At 51.8% G+C, this 23,802-nt stretch overlaps 9 protein-coding genes across 9 annotated transcripts; 4 read left to right on the forward strand and 5 right to left on the reverse strand.

The window, feature by feature from the left end:
* Positions 1–466: 466 nt before the first annotated feature.
* PtrM4_130760 (Lectin-leg domain containing protein) lies at positions 467–1,387 on the forward strand (the record flags this gene model as incomplete). The annotated part of the gene is made up of 3 exons (XM_001941104.2): positions 467–601; positions 651–911; positions 962–1,387. The coding sequence occupies 3 exons, from the start codon at positions 467–469 to the stop codon at positions 1,385–1,387; spliced, it is 822 nt and encodes a 273-aa protein (XP_001941139.2).
* A 1,622-nt stretch (positions 1,388–3,009) lies between these two features.
* On the reverse strand, positions 3,010–4,361 carry PtrM4_130770 (Tyrosinase domain containing protein; the record flags this gene model as incomplete). The annotated part of the gene is made up of 4 exons (XM_066109003.1): positions 3,010–3,241; positions 3,351–3,602; positions 3,700–4,125; positions 4,183–4,361. The coding sequence occupies 4 exons, from the start codon at positions 4,359–4,361 to the stop codon at positions 3,010–3,012; spliced, it is 1,089 nt and encodes a 362-aa protein (XP_065960995.1).
* A 1,384-nt stretch (positions 4,362–5,745) lies between these two features.
* PtrM4_130780 (uncharacterized protein) lies at positions 5,746–6,854 on the reverse strand (the record flags this gene model as incomplete). The annotated part of the gene is made up of 2 exons (XM_001941107.1): positions 5,746–6,339; positions 6,390–6,854. The coding sequence occupies 2 exons, from the start codon at positions 6,852–6,854 to the stop codon at positions 5,746–5,748; spliced, it is 1,059 nt and encodes a 352-aa protein (XP_001941142.1).
* A 1,439-nt stretch (positions 6,855–8,293) lies between these two features.
* Positions 8,294–10,336, reverse strand: PtrM4_130790 (NOC3; the record flags this gene model as incomplete). The annotated part of the gene is made up of 2 exons (XM_066109004.1): positions 8,294–8,775; positions 8,920–10,336. The coding sequence occupies 2 exons, from the start codon at positions 10,334–10,336 to the stop codon at positions 8,294–8,296; spliced, it is 1,899 nt and encodes a 632-aa protein (XP_065960996.1).
* A 251-nt stretch (positions 10,337–10,587) lies between these two features.
* On the forward strand, positions 10,588–11,322 carry PtrM4_130800 (ribosome biogenesis protein NIP7; the record flags this gene model as incomplete). The annotated part of the gene is made up of 3 exons (XM_001941109.1): positions 10,588–10,716; positions 10,838–11,140; positions 11,197–11,322. 3 exons carry the CDS (start codon positions 10,588–10,590, stop codon positions 11,320–11,322), a joined length of 558 nt encoding a protein of 185 aa, XP_001941144.1.
* A 605-nt stretch (positions 11,323–11,927) lies between these two features.
* PtrM4_130810 (pre-splicing factor ISY1) lies at positions 11,928–12,683 on the reverse strand (the record flags this gene model as incomplete). Its single annotated transcript, XM_001941110.1, has 1 exon — positions 11,928–12,683. One exon carries the CDS (start codon positions 12,681–12,683, stop codon positions 11,928–11,930), a length of 756 nt encoding a protein of 251 aa, XP_001941145.1.
* Positions 12,684–13,891: 1,208 nt separating this feature from the next.
* Positions 13,892–19,643, reverse strand: PtrM4_130820 (Smc, Chromosome segregation ATPase; the record flags this gene model as incomplete). Its single annotated transcript, XM_066109005.1, has 3 exons — positions 13,892–14,100; positions 14,150–18,532; positions 18,596–19,643. 3 exons carry the CDS (start codon positions 19,641–19,643, stop codon positions 13,892–13,894), a joined length of 5,640 nt encoding a protein of 1,879 aa, XP_065960997.1.
* A 1,187-nt stretch (positions 19,644–20,830) lies between these two features.
* On the forward strand, positions 20,831–22,357 carry PtrM4_130830 (RING and CCCH-type Zn-finger protein; the record flags this gene model as incomplete). Its single annotated transcript, XM_001941112.2, has 2 exons — positions 20,831–21,579; positions 22,285–22,357. 2 exons carry the CDS (start codon positions 20,831–20,833, stop codon positions 22,355–22,357), a joined length of 822 nt encoding a protein of 273 aa, XP_001941147.2.
* Positions 22,358–23,378: 1,021 nt separating this feature from the next.
* Positions 23,379–23,603, forward strand: PtrM4_130840 (uncharacterized protein; the record flags this gene model as incomplete). The annotated part of the gene is made up of 1 exon (XM_001941113.2): positions 23,379–23,603. One exon carries the CDS (start codon positions 23,379–23,381, stop codon positions 23,601–23,603), a length of 225 nt encoding a protein of 74 aa, XP_001941148.2.
* Between the last annotated feature and the right edge of the window lie 199 nt (positions 23,604–23,802).

The following is a 23,802-nucleotide window of genomic DNA, read 5'->3' on the forward strand; positions in this document are numbered from 1 at the left end:
GTGCTCGCTAGCGTAGTTTCGCGGAACCCAAAAGACCCCTGCTCCACACGCGGAGGTGATAGAGTGGCCTTTCCGACCCCAGTGTTCACCAACTTCAGTCCAAGTCGCCCTTCTGCGCCCTTCTTTTCCTCCCATAGCACTTCTGGCCCTTCTTTCGGCGCGTCACTACTCTGTTGGTACCTTGGGGATAGGCGACGACCACCATGTTATTCGCAAGGCCATGGACAAGCTTATGCTTGCTGGCGGGAAGCTTGACGGGCGCATTGGCGCGATCAGGTGGTTTGAGTGAGGATCCTGATATCAAGGCCATTTCGGTAGGCTGCTGCCACTCGAACGAACATATTGGAGATATATTGCTAACGACGATATAGTTGCGGACACACAGCCTCGAGCCCGTAAGTCTTGTCTCCCACATCAAGACGACTTTCGAAACTCTGACCACGTATAGCCATACCTCGATTCGGACATGCAAAGCCGCTGGTGGGATTTTGGCGGAGACACCATTATTCGAACTGATAAGTACATTCGACTCGCTTCGGATAAGCCCTCTCGCGATGGCTGGTTGTTTTCCCGAGTGCCGCTCACAGCTACCAACTGGGAGGTGCGTTGTACCCTATACAATCACTCATACTGGGAGCTGACGCGAGTAGATCACATTCGAGTTCAAGATCCACGGACAGGGGAACCTTTACGGCGATGGTTTTGCCATGTGGCTCACCAAGCAGCGTGCACAACCAGGAAATGTCTTTGGCCATACGGACAAGTTTGAGGGCCTCGGTCTTTTCTTCGATACCTACAAGAACAACCGCCCAGGCACTGTGTTTCCTTATATCATGGCCATGAACGGTGATGGAAACACAGCCTACGACAAGGACAACGATGGCAAGTCCAATGAGATCGCTGGATGCTCTGTATGTACTGTGTCGCGTACAGGAATTACGTCTTTTAACCTTTGAACTAGGCCCGTGGTATTCGCAACGCCCAAGTCGCGACCAAAGCCCGCCTCACCTACTTCCAAGAGCAATATCTTCGTCTTGAACTCCAATACAAGTCCGAGGACGAATGGACACAATGCTTCGAGATCCCCAACTTCAAAGTCCCGCCCGTCGCCTACTTGGGCTTCTCCGCCGAAACTGGTGAACTCTCCGACAACCACGACATCATCAGTGTCAGGTCGATGAACCTTTACAAGAGAACCCCTGGCGCCGCCCCGGCCTCGGGAACCGCAGGCGGCAAGACCGCTTCATCTACGTATCGGGGAAAGAGCGACAGCAGCGGTGGAAGCTGGACGTGGTTCTTCATGAAGATTGTCCTATTCGGTCTGGCCATCACTGGTGGATATGTTGGCTACACTATCTACAGGACGAGGCAAAGAGACCGTTTCTAGGAGAAGAGTAGTTCATGTTTAAAGTTCAAAGGCAAGAAGACTGCCATGTGGCAGGCCCGTCCCATGGTACAGGTTGATGGGTGCGTCGAAGTTGGGGACGCGAATGACTGGACGTCGCTGTACAGGGTTGGATGATGGAGTTATTGGAAAAAGCGGTCGGGAAAGGGGCACGCATATCGTTTTTCATTCCCTAGTATATTGTCACACTACTCCACCTAACATATATCGACTAGAATCAAAACTACACCATTATTTTGTCAAACCCGTTGTCGTGTCTCCGCCCATAATAACAGTTCTATGCATAGTTGCGCTCACAGACTGTCGATGAAAGCAAACGGAGTTGGGTTGAGGTTGCTCTAGCATCCAATTTAGGTGGCCTGGCTACATGGAGGTATTGGAAGCGGCCATGATGTTGGGTGCTCTTATCTATAATGAATGTATATACGCTGTTATGCTCTACTGGTTACATCGAGCGCATTGACGTGTTGCCAACATTTTCGGTGCTTGTTGATATGGATGACAAGCGGTGGACAACTTTGGAAGTAGAACTCAAGGTGGTTCGGGTGACGGTATATATACTTAGAAGATAATCCCGCATTCTGTGGGGCTATAGAAGGCCCCTGTCAGTCCTTCCTATTCGGGTATGTTTGGCACTGATGTCGAATCGTGTGGAAAGGTGCCCTGGGCTGTGAACGCTTACGTCACTAGCGTGCCATTAGCGTGTCCCGTGATCTCGCGCCTGCTTTACTTCGGTGCTGCCTGCGCGACTAACTTTCCCTCACTACCCACAACCTGAGCAGCGAGTAAGTACCCACAAGTTGTTCGTCGAGTCTCCAGTACTGTTCTATATGCTCTACTTGAGCGCGTGATTATAGCGATCAAACCGAAGCTAACACGCCTAGATCCCAGTGAACGAGAAACCTCCGTCACAAGGCGATGCCAAGGACTAATCATCTTTTGCGTCGCACTGCATGACAAACAAGAACGGAAATCAGAGGGAGTGCGCCATCATACTAGATGCAGCCATATCACTTAGGCCATCATTGCACCGCGATGGTCGTAGGTGGTTTCGCGATGCTACTGGGTTCACCTTTACCATGGACCCTGGCCCTGACCTTCCCCACCGCGCATTGAGGAAAAAGTAAAAGGTTAGAAGCGCCGTGCTACCTTGCCTACTGGTTTGGAGGACGAGTTCGCTTGTGATGACTGACACGTAGTTTTCAATCCGAGCGCCTTGAGTGTGGGGATGCGTGGTCTTTGTCGTTGGGGCTAGTGGGTCCAGGTAGCGGTGCTGTTTAGGTGGGTAGCTTTCACAGTCTCGTTTACAGACGGGCAGAAGGGGTCCAGTGATGATGTCCCTGTGGGGGCATTAAAGCCAAAGTCGAGTTGAGGAGCCCGACTGTTGCTTGTTGAGAGGTTGAAAGACCGATTGATGGGGAATAGACGAGGTTCCTTCTGAGGACAGCAGGAGAGCTAATCTGAGGACCATCAATACATTATTTTTCTATTCATCTGTTCACGGGCGTGTTCTTTGTGTTGACGTGAATTGAAGGTGAGCTCTAGCATTAAATATGATTGAGTATTAATATTGCCGTGCATACTAAGGGTTTCCCATTCGCTAATCATTCATACAGATAGCAAAATGGCCCATCGACTGTGCTCATCAGCTCCTTGAGCTTATAAGGCCTTCCTATGTTAACCACATCGAAATCAATCGTATCATTCAGAGTCTGTTGAGGTCCAGGACCGTCCCTGTGTGCAGGACCCGCCATAACCTGCTGTCTGTGTTCAAAGTCCTGACACTGCCAAAGGGCCCAAACGAGGTCAACCATGGCATGGTGAAACCAAAAAGGTCTATTACCATCGCTCACCGTTAGCGAAATTCAAATCACCACTGCCGTGGCATGGAAAGGTGTACAAAAAGAGAGGGAAGTTTACTTACAAATCTCCAGGAGAGACATACATATCACTGCCCGGATCCCCTGAAATCGTCAGATGCCCTACCGAGTGCATACCATTGAAAGCCTGGAAGTCGTCTTGAAACGATTTGATATCCTTGTGCTTCGTAATGAAATCGGCGATTTGTTGGGGATGGGTAAACCGAGTGGTCAGGTAGCTGGTCAGGTCGCGCTTGACGCAGCGAGGGTTATATCCCAGGCCGTCTCGACGAGAGTTCTTGGGTATTTTATCCGCGCCATCCGCAAGGTCTATGGGTCTAGAAGATGTCAGTCTCTTTGTCGCCATTTCATTCAGAGCGTCCTCGCGGAAGAAAGAAAAAGATTGCAAAGAGAGGGAGAGGGAGAGAAACATACCCCAGGTTAACCTGCAATCCTACAAACGGCCCACTAGCGATACACCCGCCTCCCTTGCCCGCCGGCCTCCAGCGATTAGACGGATGTTCTTGGTGTTGGCCCTGGCCACTGATGCTACTATTACTCCCATCGAACAGTGGATTTGCGTCTATGTTATCTGCGAATCGGCCCCAGTTCCAGTACGGCTGTGTACCATTGTATCCGCACTCGGTCTGCAACGCGTGCTCGAATGCCGTGGTATAAAGTCTGTGAGCAGACAGAAAGCTTCCTGTGAAATGGATGTCGCCCGTTCTTTTCATGTGCATGGCTACGAAGTCGTCGTAGCGATTCCGGCAGCCGGGACAGTCTCGGAGTTTAGATGGGCGATTAATTAGACATTTTACGGCGTTGATGTAGGCGTGTCTGTTAGAGACGGGGAGGTCGCCCCTATATGGTTTGTTAGGTAGAGTTGCGTTGGGGAGTGCGAGAGAGAGGGATGTTTACCATTCTCGTCGTATTTGGACTTTATCTTTTGTGCATGTTTGCGACTTTGCGACATGCGCATCCATGATGGGGCGGCATTTTGCGAGTAGGTCTTCCACTGGGCCTGCGGCACAGAGTACAGATAGTAGCGATAGCGACACAAGGAGGGCGTACAACGCCCTGAGGTTGGTAGGTGCCATGACGAATAACAAATAACAACGGAGGGACGACGACAGATGTTAACGGGCCAAGAGCTTTAATTGTTATTGTCTCTCTCAGTTTCCAGATCACACGTACGGGAAAAATAAATTGGGGATACCAACACGATATATATGTACCGGTATGTCATACCTCGTAAAAACGGGGGTACGGGGCTAAAAATAAAAAGATGAAGCGCTCACTCCTCTTGCTCTCTACCTTAGCCTAAGAATCTCTCAATCTCCTGCCGGAGGTCTCTCGGACACATGGCATTCTCATGTCCATTATCAATGATCAACATGTCTTGTTGGGAGCCATACGGCTGTGCTCCTTTCTTCTCAATCATCGAATGACAAAGGTCGCGTATGTATGCTTTCCAAAGAATACGAGCAGGTCTTTGTATACGAGAGGGGTCTGTTGATTGACAAGTTTACCGAAGCTAGGACCTATCGCGATATGTGCCTTACCCGGGACCATGTGGAAGGCTGGAAGCAACTATCGAAATACACGGCGATCATTTCGGCAAACGGGAGTTAGATTATACTTACCTCATGGGTGCCCGGAGCATTCTGTGCACGCGCTGATTAACTGGATGCACATCATTTTAGCGATCAGTGCTTACCGCAGAGGTACCACCGAGGACTTGGCTGTTCGTGTTCTCACGTAAGCGCAAAGGCGCATGGAGCGACGTGGTCTTTTGGGTGTGAGCTCTGTGACTTTGGAAAACAAGAGTCTCTGTTGTGGAAATATCATTCCTTACACAAGCGGCGATCTTCATGTCTTACCAGGTTGCCGGAATTTCCTCTGGGATGATCAGCACCAAGCCTTGAAATAGCATGATTTCCCTAAGTGGTTACCCCTGATACCAACACCGCTAGTTTAGCTCCTCCGAATGTATCCCGCTAGCAAGAGTTACGAACAAAGTGCTCCAAGCTCTCTTTCGCATACGGCGAGGATCGATCCGGCAAGAAAAGCCGAGTAACTACTCTGACGGCCATAGGGAGAGTGCCGTAAGGATGATGTTGAGACGAAGTTGGGGAGGTGTCGCGGATCGAGAGGTTATTGGAGTTCGTTTGTGAGTACGTACTTGACGATTTTCACCAGTGGCGGCGGTCGAAAGACCTTAAGATGTGATAAGCTGTGAAAGAGGTCCAGAATCTAAGTGGGTCATAGTCGGAACACCGATAACGTTCGGTATCAATATTTCAATTGTGATATTTAGTTGTGACTAAACCCCGATGGCGTGTCGAAGTCATTACGAGGCTCTTCAAATACACGCCATCTCTGCAGAGGCTAACCAAATGTCGGCTGCTGGCATTAATTTCCTCGTCTTCACAACTATTACCAAAGCAATACAAAGATAAAACCAAAGCTGTGTCCCATACGCTATTCAAGTTCATGCTTGGCCTGATAAACAACAGTGGGCATTTCAGCCGGACGTTGGTTTAACTGCGCTTCTGATGCGACATCGCCATGTGGCAACTCGTGAATTTCCGCGGTACTATACTTTGGTTTGAGGTCTGTCGGTGCTGCTAGAGCGACATTGCTGTTTGATATCTTGTAGTCGTTCGCGGTGGCGGGTTTATGATCATAGTATACCGGGGCGTCCAACTCAACATTGTTATATGGTCCTTCGTAAACGGTCTCGGTGTTGTACTTGAGATCATTATTGGTGGAAGGCAGGAATTTGTGGTTCTGTACCTCCGGTTCTGAACTTTCACATGCTTTTCTTTGATTTCGTTTCCGACGCAGACAAAAGCCCAGAAGGATGAGTCCGATGAGTATTGCAATGCCGATCCCAGCGCCAATGGCAGCTTTGACAGTAAAAGAGAGCCCTGGAGAGTACGTATAATAACCTCCGGGCGGAGCGGTATTGTCAGGAGATGTTGGATAAGAGGTGGCGGAAGAGAAAGATGTTACGCCAGCGGTGGCAGAAGCCAGAGCGGAGATATCCGATATTGTCATCGAAGAATCTGGTAACTGAGAGAATATTAGTACTGTCATCTGCCATTGCTCAGAGCACCCCTTACATATATGCCAGAGAAAGCAGCGTCATTGATGAAAGAGACACTTTTAAAGGACCATTTGAACTCGGCCGATTCTATAGGCTCTGAAATCGACGTCGTCGTCGTATACTGTTGTCTCTTATAGACGTCATGCTCTCCAAGCGTAGGATAGGTGGAAAGAGCCCAAAACTCGTCGCCCCATGACGTGATTTCCCAATATACACTGTCATCCAACGTTTCATTTTTAACCATGGTGAGTGATTCAGTATCGTTGCTGTTCACAAAAGCACCTAGGTAGCTGTCGGCTCCACCAAGATGAGAGCGTATCACCCAGACTGTAGAATTGAACCGAAGCACTTGCCACTCCGTGCCTTGTTGTTTTTCATCCTTAGGGATACCGGCTATGGCCTCGTAAGAGAAATAATGAGTTGGAGAATCTGCTGTTGACATCCGATACCATTGGTTCGAATGAAGATCTGTTGTTGACATTTTTGCTACTCTGTATGCCCCGAAAAATCTTTGGGTTGTGTATGTAGACAAGACAGATGAGAAGGGAACGATGGGCAACGCAACAGCACACTGAAGCGGAGAGGAACGATAAATACCATGAGTGCTGGATTCTTGTGAAAGCGAAGTCGACTTTTTTCTGGCGTCTAGTAACGTGGGCGCAGCCTAGCGTGCCGTAGGTGGAGATAACAGCCGCCATCAATGAAGTGCTCTTGGAAGTCGTTCACATGTTGCCTCATGTAGTGTACCCGAAAGGTAACGTGAATATTGCGAAATGATACGTTAGTGCATATAGTGGTTCACGGATCCATTTGTATGCTTATTTACTACTTAGGCAGTTGTAATCGACTTGCTTTGAACCTCAGACATCTAGATGGCTCGGCTTCTCGTAAGTCTACACTAGCAATGCGTCGCATCCATTTTCAGCTGTTGGTTCTACGGCGTTGAGGCGTGCGGAGGCGCATGTAGGCGATCTAACTAACACCGTGCTTCTTCTCAGCTTGATGTCTCAATCGGGTCTTCCAGCCTGACAGACACGCTCAAGCTGAAAGAGAAATCATCGGACCATATTCCAAACTTTACCAGTCCTTGGCAATACTCTTTACAAGAGCGTCTTTTGAAGTGGTGTGTGGATAGTGTGAGTGGATGGGTGTTGGGGCTGAGCAAGACTTTACCTTAGCTCGAGGCGGGGAAAGCGCAACCATTCGATGACGTGCATACGGCTTCCAGATTCAATACACCAATTGAACGAAGCTGTAATGGAACTCCGTATTATTTGTCTTCCTTTAGATCTTTGAAGGCACTCGAGAGATGCAAGTGTGGCATCCTGTTAGGACCTTGACCTCTTAGTTCCAGTTTGTGACCGAACGATCGCTATGCAAAGCGACATTTGACACTCTATCACATGTACTTCGGGGTTTGACCGGATCCACATCGTTGCTAAAGAATCGTATATACTACCTAGGGGCTAACCCTAAGACTTATCCCACCTACCAAAACTATCTGCACCCCTTCCAGCCCTATCCGACCCGAACACCAGGCTGGGACATCCGCTACCATGTGACACTTTCAATTCTCTCGATGTCTAGATGCCGCTAAAACTGCACCCCGCACAAAGTACAAGCCACGCTAACAATTAGCGGACCGAGAATTCAGTAGCCCACTGCAGTACAACATGAGAATAGTATGATTGAGAAACGTCTTCACTACTTCAGCGAATGGGAGTATTCATACTTAGTAACGTTGTGTAATAGAGAAATAAGGGTAGTGGAACTCGGCTTGGTACAACAACCAGGAAGCCCTGAATGCCTATTTCATTTTACATCGCGACATATCATCTATGCGAAGGTAACAAACGAGTATATTCGCACCCACAACACCACGCCCTACCCATCATCCCCCACCCTCCACAACAATACCCCTTATTTACTAGCCTCAAGCACATTCCTCTCCACACCTCCAACAGCCTCCCTAACACTAGGCGCAAAATGACTCCTTAGAATCTCGCCCTCCCAAACCGTCGCGGCAAAAGGATTACTACCCTCAATCTCCGCCTTGAGCGTATCAAACACACCGTCGCCTCTCCTCTCCTCTGTATTCCACAGCGGCGCCACCTTCTTGCCATGCGTCTTTGTGATGCGGTTGAGCAGTCCCAACATCGCCGTGCACGACTTCTCCGGCAGATGCAGCGAGATGGACATGAGTTGTTTAGCAAATGCAGCGACGCGCAGGGGCGGGACGGCGCGGATGGAAGCAGCAGGCAGAAGGATAGAGGATAGCGACCGGATGAGGAGAACAATGGTAGTTTGGACGTTAATTTTGGCCGTGTCGGCATGCGAGGTTGCGGCATTGGGGTCCGGGAGATGGAGAGATTTGGAGCTGAGTTCGATATCTGGGTTTAGGGCTACAGGGTGCAAAGTGCGGTAGAGATGGGTGATGAAGTAGCTGAGATCTAGTTTGAGTGCTGATGCTGTTTTGGCGCCTTCTTGGCCTTCGAGGAGGGCAAAGGCGGTGATGACGCAGAGTAGGGATTCACGTGTAAGGTTACGGTCCGGGGCTTCATTGTCGTCATCGTCATCGGAGGCGTCTTCATCTTCTTCAATGGAGGCGGCGGCTGTGAGTTCGGCGGTTGCGATGATGTCGCGTAGGGCTTCTAGGATGTCACCGAAGAAGTCTTGGTTGATTAGGTGTGCGTAGCGTGCCAGACCTTCTAGCACGGCGCCCATGAGCTTTGGAGAGCGGGCTTTGAGGATTCTGAAGTAGGCTACAAAGACCATTTTGAGTGTCTCGGCTTGCATCCTGTCGCGCTCTTCGTGGCTTACAGCTGCGTCTGCTTCCTTGAATTCTTTCTCAATTGCCTTCTTCTCTTTCAACTCTTTTCGTGTCCGCTTCGTCCTGAACTCGCGCTTCTGCTTTAGCTTCTTGCCATTGACCATTGGTTGCTCCGCCTTGTCGACGGAATGGTAGGAAGCTTTTTGGGAGAACTCGGATAACAGTCGCAGATGTAAGAAGGTGTTCAGCACACTTTCATCGAAATGGTAATTCCGACTCTTCATCATCTTCGTGAGCATGGTGACAGCTTCCAGCGCAGCATTGCCATCCTCGTCGTTCTCAAACAGCGACTCCATCGCCTCCCTACATCGCACAAAGTCGGCATCCACCTTTCTCATGCTTAGTTTTCCGACCAAGATCTTTAGTATTTCTCCGCGAAAGTTGAAGTGCGGTACCGAGTTCAACAAGTTGCAGGCGCAACTAATAGCAACAGTTGCTAAACTAGCAATCTGCTCGTTGTTCGATCCACTGGATTTTGCCAGTTTTGCTAGATGCTTGATGTATGCCTCATAACTCGAAACCAGCTTCTGCTCAAATTGCCGTAGCTTCTTGACCTCCTTTGAAATCTTCTCTTGCATCTTCTCTTCCGACAACGGCCGTATCCTGTACCCTGGAATGATGTCCTTGAAAATGGAAACTTGCGTCGCTAGTGCCAGCTTCTTGACCGTAATGTTCTCCGAGTCCGCAAGCGCCTGCAGCGTCTTGAGCGCCCCAATATGCTCCTCCGGGTCCTCATTGACTAAACTCGCTATCCTGGCAAGCTCTTCCTTCGCCTCGAGTATCTGTTGCCGCGCGGGTATCTTGGGCTTCTGTTCCTCAACTTCTTCGACGTCCGAATCGGCGACTTCTTCATTCTCGCTTCCAGATCCTAGAAAACTATCCGACTCTTCGTCCTTGACATCCTGTGCCGTGGGCGCCGCCGCTACCCATCCTTCCGTCGTCTTGACTGGTAATCTCTTATTCTCCTTTTGTTTTTTCAGCTTGCGCGGCCGCGTCTCATAGTCTTGCTCAAGATCCCATTTGGCCGCATTCTTCAGAAACTTTGCCTTGTGGTCCTCTGTCGCTCCATTCGCACGCGCACCATCTTCCGGCGGCGACAATCTTCTTCTCTTCGGAGCCGGTACTCGGGACATGATTTCGCAAAAGAGAAAATATCCAGAGAAACCGGATATATAGAAGTGGGAACGGAATTGGTGTTCTCGTGTTTGAGTCCGTCGCAAACAATTCTGAAATTTTGGCGGTAGGACGCCGGCGGGCGGAGACTAGCCGCTTTTCCGCTCCACATTTTCTTCGGGGACAGGCAGAGAATCTCGAACTTTACGACTTTGCGCCGAAGACCATCCAAATCTATACCAAGCTTCAAACTTGCCCGCAATACACAAAGATGCGTCCCCTCACAGAACCAGAGACTAAAGTCCTCTTCGAGAAACTCGCTACATACTGCGGAAAAGGTATATCGAACCTCATTGCCGACCCAACTGGCGGCAACGATCGCAATGTCTTCCGCGTACAGGTAAGTAGCCCAGTGGACACAGCTATGCGCCCTTCCATATCACCACCATCTGCAACACCTCGTCTCCCTCCAAAACCTCCAAAAACCCCAAATCCACCATTCACCAATCTAACACCTCCAGGGCTCCCGCTGCTACTACGTGCGCGAATCCCTCGCCAACCTCGCCACAAGCGTCGCCCGCGACAACCTCCTCAGTCTAGGAATCTGCCTGGGGAAATTCACAAAAACAGGAAAATTCCGCCTCCATATCACCGCGCTCAGTGTAATCGCCCCGCACGCCCGCTACAAGGTCTGGGTTAAGCAGAATGGCGAGATGCCATTTTTGTACGGCGGCAATGTGTTGAAGGCGCACGTGGGGAGGTGGAGCGAGGACTGTCCTGAACATCAGGGTGTTGTGGTGTTGAGTATGAATGATACACCGCTGGTAAGTTGGGCGAGAGAGATTGAGGGGAGAGGAATTGGGCTGACTTTCGATATTAGGGATTCGGAGTAAGTGCGAGATCGACGGCTGAGGCGCGCAAGTTGGATCCTACGGGTATTGTGACGTTTAGACAAGCGGATATTGGCGAGTATCTGAGAGAGGAAGATACCTTGTTTACGACTTGAGCTGTGGAAGAAAGCTTGGTAGTGGACGACACTTTTCATCAAGAGCTGAATGTACGAAGGTGATTTCTTCGTTCAAGCAAAAAAGGAAAGACTGGGTGCACGTTGGTATGACGTGGGACAGTACACACATATGTGCAAGACGAACGCGCTCTCTGTAGGCAATGGGGAACAGGAGGAATGAAGAAGCGTCGTGTATGCAAATAACGGGCACATGGATGAAGGACTACTCTAGACCGAAAACATATACGAATAAGAGATACCCAAGCACCTTTTCACTGTCATAGTTCGTTCGATTCGCATTAAGCACAGGCACGAGTATTATTCTATAACGTTTCGCACATGCTTTCTATACTGCGGACTTTGCTCTTGCTCATGTCCTCCAGCCCATGCATGACCCTGATATACATATGTAGGCTTCTTTTTGACGCAAACCGCTTGACCCGGCGAAAAGAAGGGTGGGTATCAATCTTACGACCCTTGTATTCTCCCTCGCGACAACAGGGAAGAAAAATCTGCCCGTGGAAATTTCGCAGTCTGTTCTATTGTACAGTAGTGTTATACCGCCAAAGCAAAACTCCAAAGGAAATGTATGTGCAATCAAGCTTTCAGCCGAGCTTCTCGAGGAGCTTCCTTCGCCTGCGTTCCACGAGCTCGTTGTTGACTTCTTCGAGTGTGGGTACGCGCCACCGCACGCCATCACCCGCGTCGCCTGGTATCTCCATCCATTCTCTCTGCGCCTTGCTAGGTTTGTCGGTGAGATCGTCGTCGAGTAGCATGAAGTTATCCCATGCCTCCTTCTCCTTCGCCTTCTCGTATGCGAGCAGTGTGCCGTCCTCTTCGTCCAGGTTGTAGCCATAGTAGCCCGCATCCACCTTTTGCCTGAGTTCGCTCCTCTTCTCGCGGCCCTTGTCCATGTCATCCTCTGGTCTGCTCTGCCTCTCAAACAGCTCTTTTACACCCGGCAGGTCTTTTGCTCGTCCAAAATATCGGTATCCCTTGCCTCCTCCCGGAACCTCGCGTCCCTCCTCGTCCAGTACCCGCCCACCTCTCATGTAATTAGGCCCACCCAGATTCCTGATCTGGCTCTCCCACATGTGTTTTTCCCTCATGAGTTTGTTGATCTCGTCATTGAGGTCACGGATTTGGTAGTCTGAAAGGGCTTCATCCTGGATTTTGGTCACCTTGCGCGAGATCTCCTTGAGGACCTGGCCGCGCCACTTTTCGCACACGGGGATCTGGTTGACGGCTGTGATGAGCTTGGGGCGGCGGGTGCGTGAGATGTCGATGATTCCAGCCTCGGCAGCTTGAGCTGCGCGGAAGCGGAAGAGCATCGAGTGCGCCTTCTCCGAGTTTCGTGCCATTGTTGCGGTTGTGTCTCGGTGTGATGAATGGGTTTAATGGGAGGTCAAGCGTGGCTGGAAAGTGGCTCTGATGTGTCTTGTGTTGGTGTTGGATGTTGGGGCACGTAGGGTGCTGTGTCGCGCTCTCCCCTGTCGCGGTGATTCGTATTAAGCGTGGGTCGCGCTGCGCGCAAGTTTATTAAATATACAGGAAGCTGCCCGCAGTCGCAGAAAGAAAGGTTTGATAGAGAATCCGTGATTCGCGATTGGCGATGTTGGTGTGATCGAGGGGGGAAACAAAATGGCAAACGCGTAGGCTGGAGCGAAAGTTTGGTGTTTCAACCGCTAGTACCTGTGGGTGACGCACGGCGCACCTTGGCGTTCTGGCCAAGGGGCGCCCATCAACATGCATGAACTTCATACATCCAAGCCCACTTGCTATCATAACCCACTTCACAGTTGTATGAGCAACCTGCTGTTCGCCTAGATTCACCAGCTTGGCCCCAGATCGTGCCTACCCTTGCCGCATAAGCAATTTCTTATCCACGGTAGCCCACGGGGAATTTCCTTGTTCGTCCCCGATCCATCATGAACTACCAGAAGTCTACTACTACTACTACTACTGAGTCATAAGCATCAACATCACGACTTGTCATGTTTCCAATTTACGTCTTTATTGATTCGTCCCCTATCAATCTAACAGCTGGCCGTCAACATGCGCCTCAAACAGCGAGTAATACATTATCTAACACCACCATGCTAACAATATAGGAGAACAAAGCTGGCAGGACAACTCCAGAGTGAGTAGGGAATATAAAGCCCGAATTACAAACGTTCTGAGAAACGAGTCTAGACGAATGGAATGAAGTCGGATTCTAGTCCGAAGGGCATGCGTCAGGTCGTCTCAATGTACAGCTCCACCCCTAGTCGAGCGTGCTGCGCAAATCCAATAGGCAATGCTTAATCCGTGAACGCCATGCCCAAAGCTCCTTCAACCCACATCTAGTATTGGTTTGCTGTTGTTTAATCCGAATCCAAACCGAAGTGTGACGTCCGAATGCCCAAAGATGAGCTGAGAGATACATAGGAAAATGGGGGCGATCCCCAAGAGATATGGATAATGCTAAGGAAAGAAAGACTGTCAGTCAAGTCATTGACTAGTATAGTGCTGTGTCGTCGACACAAGCACAAGGGGTAGTAAAGGAATGCTTGTAGGTGTAGGAGGGAGTTTAGGCACCAGCTCCATAGTTTGCCGTCTCCATCTCGTGACGTCCTTCTGTGCGGGACTCTGTACGAGATTCTGTACGAGATTCTGTGCGGGATTCCGTTCGTGATTGTGCGCGTGAGCTCATGGAGAACAGTGACGGCTTGGAAACAGAGGCGCTGGAGTGTCGAGCTTTGATCGTATGTTGGTGGAGATGTGCAACATCATGTTTTCCTTTGCAGATGTTAGTCTGAATACAGTATTTGGTTTTCGGCCTTCTTACCATCGCAGCACGCTCGGACATTAGGCATGATGTAGTCTTCATCGCGTTCTTGCACGTGCTCGTAGATGTCACGGCTTAGCTCGAGAGCCGAAGGACTGGGCTCCTCGTACGTCGCTGATTCAGTCCTACTATTGCGACGGCTAGCAAATGATCCGCGCATAGCAGACACGCTAGGACGGAGCATGCTGAACCTGCCGATAGAACCGTGGGCCGGCGGCTCGATTGACGATGCACGATGCTGTTTCACAGTTGACTGCCGGATCGTGGGTACCTGAGTGTGTTCGCGAGAAGCTTCGTGTCGAATGGCATATGATGCTCTAGAACGCCCCGTCTGTCGCGACATGCTTCCGTATCCGGCGTTGAACTCGGTATCAATTTCTCCAGAGGGCTGTTTCTTTGATTCCCTCTCCTGTTCCAGCTGTGGCACCGGTGGCACCGTTTTCTCTGGCTGTTCTCCACTGTCTTCGACTCGTTGGCATAGGTAGTTCAGAGCATTGTACCATGTCTCGTGTCTTTGACCCGTGGTTGCGGTAAACTTCATCGACCTGCCAGGCGTGATGACAAGCAAACTCTTCTGATGAAGCCCAGGAGGGAGAGGGTTGGGATCGTCAACCTCGAAAACAGACTCGATAGCTACACTCTTGGCTTTCAGTGTCGACTTATCGGCGCTTTGAGGGTCACGGTCGCTCCAGTACAACGTCCTTGTATAAGGATGAATCCAAAAGAAACGTCGGTGGCGATTCTCAGACATGCCTTCACGCCCAGTCTTGCGGGTGTACTTCCACAGGTACTCGCCGATCATGGTTTGAGTAATCGCCTGGATCATGCGCTTATCTGTGGCACCGGTAGGTATTTCATTTGCGGCAAACGATGGGCCGCCCGGTATATTGAAGCGTTGATCCAGCTCAGAGGTGAATGAAGACAATGATGATCGGTGGCTGAGTGGTGAAGATGCTCCACTTCGATGTGACTGTCGACGCACCCGGGGCGTGGTTCCGCCAGTCTTGGGTGTGGGGGTGAGGGTGTTGCTGCTTGTCTTGATAGTAGGCGTGTGCGGTCGTTTCTTATAGGCCGACGCCGGCTTTGAGGGTGGTCCCATTGTTCCTAGACTCCCCGGAGACATGGGCCTAAGAGATGCTGCAGCAATAGCTTCCCTGTGGTCTGAAGGCAGCGGAGGCGGCGTTGCAGTGCGAGAACGCATACTTCCAGAGCTACCAGGACGTCTCAGGTTCCGATTTGACTCATTTGCCTCTCTCCGAGTGGGTGACTCGGGGGTTGACAGAGCCCTCTCAACTGCAGCTGTGTTGATGAGACTACTCCATCGCTGGCTACGGGCAAGCAGCAGTTTGTCGATTTGCTCAGCAGACACCATGGTCTGGGTGCCACCGTCGGCCATTGGTGCCCGGGGTCTCTTAAGTACGGCATTGGTACTCAAAGCCCCTAGAGGGACGCGAGCATCTCTGCTTTCAGTGGGGGAAGTATATGTCTCGGAAGAGGTACCCCTGTTCGAAGGCTGTACAGTATTCAAATAGCTGAGCTTAGGCATAGTCGAATCCTGATTCTCCGTTGCTTCCGTCTGAGAAGCAGTAGTTGTCGAGGACGTTACAACCGCTCGTTGGGCAGTTACAGGTCTTGACGGCGATAATGGCTCAGTGCCTTGAGTAGCGAGAGAAGATAATGACATGGCAGGAATCTCAACACGGTTTGCCGTGGACGGACGAGGTGCTGGAGACGGAAGGAACGCTGGTAGCGTTGGAGACTCAGGTTGGTTATCATGAACAGTCCGCACATCAGAGAACTGGTGGACAGAGCCTGAAGCATCCACGGGCTCCGTCTGCAAAGCGCTGATGGCCGATACTTGCGGCGTCTGCTGTATCGGCTGCACAGGCTCAGTGCCTTGGGCGGTTACACTTGAAAAGCTCGCGAGAGCCGATGCTTTTGGTGCAATCGGCTCAGTTGTCTGTGATGAAAACACAGAGAATGAGGGAGGTGCAGGTCTTGAGGGCTCTACAGGGCTGGATCCCTGGAAGAACACTGGGGATAATTGTCTTGGGGCTGCTTTAGGCACCTCGACAGGGTCGGTAGACCAAGAAGAGAAGCCGGACATCTGCAGAACTGGCAGCTGTGGCATCAAAGGTTCCGTAGCATGTGACGAAACCAGAGAAAACTGTTGTTTCTCTCGGCTTGGCGCGAGCGGTTCCGTTGCCTGTGTTGATGCTGTTGAGGACACCGACAGGGCTGGCCGGGGGATATCTCTAGGCTCGGTCGTATTAGATGATACATTTGACATCTGCAGCAACACAGCTTGCTTCTGCGGTACTTCTCTTGGCTCGGTCGCATGAGATGATACATTTGACATCTGCAGCAACACAGCTTGCTTCTGCGGTACTTCTCTTGGCTCGGTCGCATGAGATGATACATTTGACATCTGCAGCAACACAGCTTGCTTCTGCGGTACTTCTCTTGGCTCGGTCGCATGAGATGACAGAATTGACATTTGCATCAACGGCGCCTGCTTCTGCAGCACATCTCTGGGTTCAGTCGCTTGAGCAGACAGACTGGACACCCGAAGAGGTACATGCTGCTCCTTTTCGTGAGAGCTTTGCACAGGTGTATGCGAGGCCTCATCAGAGACTGACTTGGACTCAAATACGCTTGACTCGGCCTCACTGTGTTCCTTGGGAACCGTCGACTGGGTGGACATAGCAGATGTCAACAACGCTCCTGGAATCAACAGATTCGATACAGAAGGCTCTTTCGGTTCTGTAGTCTGGTGAGAGACAGACGACATTCCTAGTAAAGGAGCGATTGTCTTTTCCACCACTGGCACAACAGGCTCAGTGCCTTGTGCGGAGAAACCTGACAGGCCAAGGGATGGGGGAGTAACATGTCGAGGCTCGGTGGCATGGGTAGACACCGATGACATAATTAAGGGGGTAACAGGTACCGCTCGCGGTGCTGTGTCTTGTGCGTGCAATGAAGAAAACGCGTGTAACGGTGCGATAGGAGCTCGTGGCTCGGTTCCTTGGGCGCACAAGGAAGACACAGCCAGCTGAGGTACCTTGAGAGCGCGTGGACTCGTGGTATGACCGGAAACAATTGAAAAATTAAGAGTAGGCGGGACCGCACGCTTGGGGTCAGTACCTTGAGAAGAAATGGAAGAGACACGGAGATCGGGACGAGGTGGAGCTCGTGGACTGGTGCCCTGTGAATGTAAGGAGGACATTTGCAATGTCGGTAGGTGTGTAGGCTGAGGTTCCGTAGTCTGGCTAGAAATTGAAGACAGTGTAACGGGCTGCGGAACATCTGGTTCAGTCATCATGCCTGAGTCTACCATCATCGGTCTTGAAATGTCAGAGTGCATGGCTGATTTCTGGAGCATGGGCTTTCTCGGCATATCTGGCGAAGAGTGACCTGCATACACCACACTGGATCGGCTGGGTGTACCTTCGACAGAGCTGCCGTCGTCGTCGTCCCCACTGAGGTCATTCAATTCCGCAAAGAGGCTCTTGCCTTGAGCAGGAGTATTCTCGTTGCTGCTGCTGATGTAGCTAGCAGGAGAATCTCTCGACCCTGGCGGTGTGCCGACAAACATGTCTGGAACGCCCCTTGGTGTTGATCTGCGGGTGCTGCTGTCCCTCGGCCTCAACCTCAAACGAGAATTCTTATGGAGAATGGGTGTCCTGAAGTTGATCTCATCCTCGTCACCAGAAGCAGATGCTGTACTCCGGAAGGAGTTCATGCGATTCACACTCGCAATCGATGGTCGACTACGAAGTGTAGCAGCCTTGGTAGGGCTTTCGGTCTCGGTCAGCTGGTCACTGCTGTCTTCGTCCAGCGTCTCGGCCCCGGTCTGGAATGCATCTGACTCTGTTGTCATGCCGTCGCGTTCGTTGGCGGTCTCGAAAGCAGCATCTGATGTCTCGTTGGCAGTCTCAAACCCATTGTATGCAACAGTCCTAGATCCAACCGGAACCAATACTGGTGCGGAGCCTGATTGTTGCGGAGGCCGACTTGGAGTTTCGAGCACACTCTCTTGCTCCTCCCACTCGTCGTCCTCGACATCTTCTACAATCTCCTGTGTGCCAGTGCGGTATGCTCCAAGACGGTCGGGGCGAGCGGGCTTCTTGAACATTTCCTTATCGCTCTTCCTTCGCTTAGTGGCACTGCCGGGTCCAACCAGAGAGCGCGTGGTGTCCAGCTCGTCTCGGGCATCTTGAAGCATGCGCTTCAGCTCTATCTTCTCGGTCTTTTCACGGTGGATGTTGTTCTTGAGCTGTTGAATCATGCGGTGAGCGTGCTGGAGCGAGTGCTTCAAGGTCTCCGACTCGAGCTGACCATGACGGGGAGTAGCCTTGGCTGGAGATACGGGAGGCGAGTGCTCTGGAGTTCGATCATCATCATTTGCACCATCATCATCGCCAGATGAGTTGTCGTCATGGCCACGCTCCTCAGATCTTGCACGGTACGAAATAGCCTTTGCCAGCTCCTGGTTCTTGGATGTGAGCTCTTCGACTTTGCGCTGCATTGCAATTTTCTCAGTCTCAGCCATGGCGGCACTACGGCGGAGACTGGAGAGTTCTGTCTCGTGCTGCTTGGTCTTGTTGACATGGTCGTCGTTGAGCTTCGAATACATTTGCTTCAGCTCCTCAACTTCCCTCTCCAGTGTTGACGCTTCTGAGCGAGCTTGGTTGAGCGCATGATTGAGGCGGTGTTCCTTATCCGCCGCCGCCTTGGATTGCGCTTCCGACTCGCGAACTTGAGTTTCCAGATTCCAGTTGACATCCTTGAGTCGCGACTCGCTCTCGTCTAGGGTACGGAGACGTTGAGACAGGCCTTCAACTTCAATTTCCAGTTGAGATCTGTCAAGATCAGCCGCCTTGAGGGCCTCATCTTTCTCAAGCAGGACAGCCTGGAGCTCCTTGAGTTGAGAAAGGAGAGACGTAGAGATTTCAGTTGCCAGGGCGATATCATTAATGCGGCTCGGCTGCTGGTTCCTCTGCTTTCGCGACGGGACGCTCACTTTGGTAGGCGAGGCGACGGATTCACTGGAGTAGATCGAAGCGCCGCCGATCGCGTCCGTCTCGCCGCTGGGCACGCGGGACTTTGGGAGAAAAGCACGAGCTGTCTCCCTGCCAACCTCGTTGAACTCCTTTTCCAGCTCAGCCAGTCGCTGGCGCAACTCGGGCCCGATGTCGTTGTCCTCCTGTTGATGCTCGACCTCCTGCAGTTTGTCCTCGAGCTCCTTCCGCTGTTGGACGAGCGCATTACCGAGATGCGATGTTTCCTGCAATCGGCGCGTCGTCTCGGCCAAATGGGCTTGCAGGGCCCGCTTTGCTTGCATGGGCGATCCGTTGAGATAGAGGGAAAATTGCGAATTATCAAAGGCCGAGTATCGTTGGCGGTGGTTGTCTTGCGGTGCCATGAGAAACGGGTCAGAGCCATTTCGGTGCTCCACCGAGAGCGCGCCCGGCGGAGGATTTGCTGCCGCCATGGTGTCGCTAATCGTGTGGTCCTACAGTCCCATTGCCCGCGTAGATTCGTTCGCTTCGACGGAGCCGGGGGAGATAGATATAGGAGCGGGCGTGGCGTGGCTTGGCGTGTAGGTAGTAGGTGTGGTGAAGGAGCAATCAAGGAGCGCGGAATGCGGCGAAAAGGGGTGGATGCGTGCGGTGGTAGCAGTGAGCAGAGTCGTTTGTGTGTTTCACTCAGCCAGGGCGAGGCCGGAATGCACAAAGACGTTTGGTGGAGGATGACGCGCAGGCAGGCAAAGGGAAGCACGGCGACTGCTGGTGCTGGTGCTCGATGGCGTTAGGGGTCAGACTAGAGAAAAGAAGCAAAGGCGCATTACCAGGCAGAGCCCAGGAACGACAACGAAAAAGAAACAACAAGGGAATGCCGAACGGGCTGGAGGGGCGACAGAGGCGACGGAGGAGGGACGACGAGAGCGCGGATGATGTTGTGCAGAGAGCGAAATGAAGCGACCGTGCGCGTTGACGCTTTCACGCTTTCAAGCAAGCCAGAGGTGCACCCACAACATCAATAGAGGTGCAGGTTCATGTACCCCACCGTAGGTTCGCGCCAGCCGCAGCAGCTGCGCACTTGATGCACGTCTCCATTTGACTACGTAGGCGTGCAGCGGGCCCCTCACCACTGCTAGGCCGAGGAAGGCGGTTTGTGTACGCGATTGGATCAGAAGGATTCCGAGGCGCGCGCCGCATTACCACAAGTACCATACATTCTCTGATAGCAGGGATATCTTGAAGGCATGAAAGGGGTGGTTGATACAGATTGGTACTCTCAGTCTGGCCAGTGGTGCTACTGGGATGCACATGTTTGCAACTTGTGTATACACAGGTTCACGTCTTTGTCCGACTGCTGCTAGGACGAGCATCGCCGAATATCCTGCCATTACCGCGCCACTTTCAAATCCCAACCCAAAGGCCCGAACGCTACAACCATGGCATTGTTGGAGGTACTGAAGTACGGCTCCAAATTACTTGACGATGATCTCGGTGCATCTCCCGACGCGCTGAGATGACCCAATCCATTGCGCCACTTCCCCAGATTACGTCACGTGCTGTGATTTCTCAGCCACACGTTTGGTGCAAGTTTACACGCTCAGTCCCACGCCAACCTCACTCACTACCAACCGCCTTTCATTCGACCCCGGCCTACACCATGGACACACCTGTAGTCAAATTCAAAAAGCGAGGAGCAAAAGCTGCGCCCCGCAAAGTCGCGCCGCCACCTCCCAACTCAGATTCAGATTTCTCGTCCGGGTCAGAGGCTGAAGGCGAAGATGGGCGCGTAGTGAAGCGGCGAAAGGTCAACAGCAACGCGCTCAAAGCATCGACAACAGATCAGCAAATCAAGCCAGAAGTAGAGGGCACGACCCAATACGCCGCGAATCGCTCGGCAGTAATAGAAGCAAGCAATGATGCGACCAAGCAATCCAACTGGTACGAAGAGGATGCCGATGAAGCTCTCAGCTCCAAGAATCTGCTCGGTACCACGCGAACCAAACCCACGACGTTCATCGAGAAGAATCCCGACGCCCCAAATCGCCAAGTAGGGCCCATGAAAGCATCAACGAATATACGCACAATCACCGTGACAGATTACACCCCAGATGTATGCAAGGACTACAAGCAGACAGGCTTCTGTGGTTTCGGCGACAACTGCAAGTTCCTCCACGCCCGTGAGGACTATGCGGCCGGCTGGAAGCTGGATCGCGAGTGGGAAATGTCCACCAAGGGCAAAAAGCCAGGAGGTACCGTTGTCGCCTCTGCGAACAAGGATAACAAAGAAAAGGATGAAGATGGCATTGATTTTGCGCTTCTGGAGAAGATACCATTTGCCTGCCTCATTTGCAAGAAGCCGTACAAGACCCCCATCATAACCAAGTGTGGCCACTACTTTTGCGAGGCGTGCGCTTTGAAGAGATACCGAAAGGATCCTACATGTGCGGCATGTAATGCAAAGACATATGGTGTTTTCAACGGCGCGAAAAACCTGCAAAAACTTCTGGAAAAAAAGCAGAAATGGGAGGACAAGAAGAAGGCAGAGGAGGAAGAGAAGGCAAAAGAAGAAGAGAGCGGCGACTGAGGGTGTGGGGGGTGATTTTCACAAAAAACCCTTCGGATGGCAAAGAAGAAAACACTCGCCAAGACGCGCATTGGAGACGCCTCATGGCCTCATTCATCCATGCTCGGCCATCTTTCGTCCGCGCCATAGACGAATGTGGCGGTTATAGCACGAAGTGATGAGCGCAAAATCGCCGCCAGACCTAGTGACATTGTCCATGTCTACAACAGTTTATATCGGGGCTACTAGCAAGACAGAGCCAGCTGGTCATGGAACTGAGACCCTAGGACTGTGGTCGGAGTAATTGTATTGCATCCTATACAACGGGGAAAAGCGTGCTTCAGGGCGACTGTTACCAAGATTAAAGCCATGGGAGTCTTGTCACCTTTGTATAAAACAGACTCATCTTCAAGTAGATCTAGTTTATGCCAGAACCTCTCAATCACGGTATATATTTCAAACATGTCTAGTTACCCATAATTCCTACTGGAAATATATTGCTCAAGTCTCGTGATGTCGTGCCAGTTCTGACGCGCTAATGTTTGCAGTTTCCAGGGGTTAGCTGTCGAACTATTGCTGGAGGCTAACCAGGTACTCTCCTCTATTTTTACTTTTGATTGATTGTTAGATCGAACTACGCTTGCTAGCTGTCACCGGCCCGTAGCCTAAAAAGGGGGCCACGCTACGTGTGTATGTCTGACGGAAGTCGCGCCTGGTTCGAGAGACATGATAACGAGATTAATTCTCTCACACGCATAAAGTGAAGGACCCACAACACGTGATATGCCATGATAACGGAAGGCTTGGCGCACGTGCAAATTAAAGCCCCGTAGCGCGGAGATTGATCGGTAGAGCTGGGTGCACGTTCGCTACCGAGTGTTGCATCGGGGAACCCCTCCAGCCGTTCACGCTGGCTGGTCGGGAGCATGTGAACAGGACGATAACAGGCGCAAAGTGGGGGTCTTGACGGCTAAGGCGATGGAAAGCGCACACAGGCTCAGTGTGCTGGCGGCTGGAGAGAGCCGGGGCGTGTACGCGTGTTGTGGCAGCGTCGAGGTTGGCTATGTCGACGCCGAACGCTTCTAGAGCCGTTGATCTCTGCACGCGTTTGAGTAGCCCCACGGCACTACCGGTCTGAAGAGGCAAAGCGGGTGTTTGATAGTAACCAGAGTGAAAAGCGTTCAGATGGGATCCATGGGCGGCGTGCCCCTCATGACCGTCGGAGGACAGCAGAGATTTTAGAATCTAGAGTCCTGTCTTTGCCTCTTTCTCCGCCCCGTACGCCCGCGAGTGTTGCCGCCGCCCGTCCGCGTGAGCGTCTGTTGTTGCCGTTGCCGTTGCCTGGCGTGAGCCACAGCAAAGCAGTCCTGTGACCTCGCTCCCGTCCAATCGCCCGTTGGATTCCGAATGCGTCAGTCTCCGATTCCAGGTACGCGACGGGCCACTGCGACAATCGCAGGCGGCGCTGCATATAACCGCCCGCCATGAGTGCGACTGACGCTGCTCAGGTGCCGCCAAGTATTCATAACAATTCCCGCTCTATATAACCACAGAAAGGACCCAAAGTTGTGTGCCCGGCACTCGCCCAAAGCGGCTCCCATCCCGCCGATCAGAAGACTCACATACTCTCAAAACCCAGTCCATGCTTCTCAACGCCGACCCGACTCTGGCCGAGGTCCCAGGCTTCACCAGAGAGCAATTGGATGGCTTGGCCCGCAGTGTCGAGCTGAGGCGCCAGCAGCTCGAGCAGGACATTCAGCACTATATTAGGGCCAAGCAGCAAGAACTGCGCCAGCATGAGCAAGAGGTACCATCCATTTGCCTTTCTTTGATGACAATGCGTGCGAGGTGGCTGATTCGGGCCTAGCTTGTTAACCGGTACCGCTCAATGGAATGCGATCAACAATCAGCCTCTGCCCAAGGCACCTGCACTACTAATGCTGAGCACATTGTTACGTCGCCCGACCCGAGGGAGTCTGAGCCTGACCCAGACCCGGAGCCCGAAGAGAGGACCAGGCAGAAGAAGCACACCAAGGTGCACAAGCGGGAGAAGGAGCTCTATGGCT

This window comes from Pyrenophora tritici-repentis, chromosome 7 (assembly GCF_003171515.1).
Source record: "Pyrenophora tritici-repentis strain M4 chromosome 7, whole genome shotgun sequence".
Classification (NCBI taxonomy): domain Eukaryota; kingdom Fungi; phylum Ascomycota; class Dothideomycetes; order Pleosporales; family Pleosporaceae; genus Pyrenophora; species Pyrenophora tritici-repentis.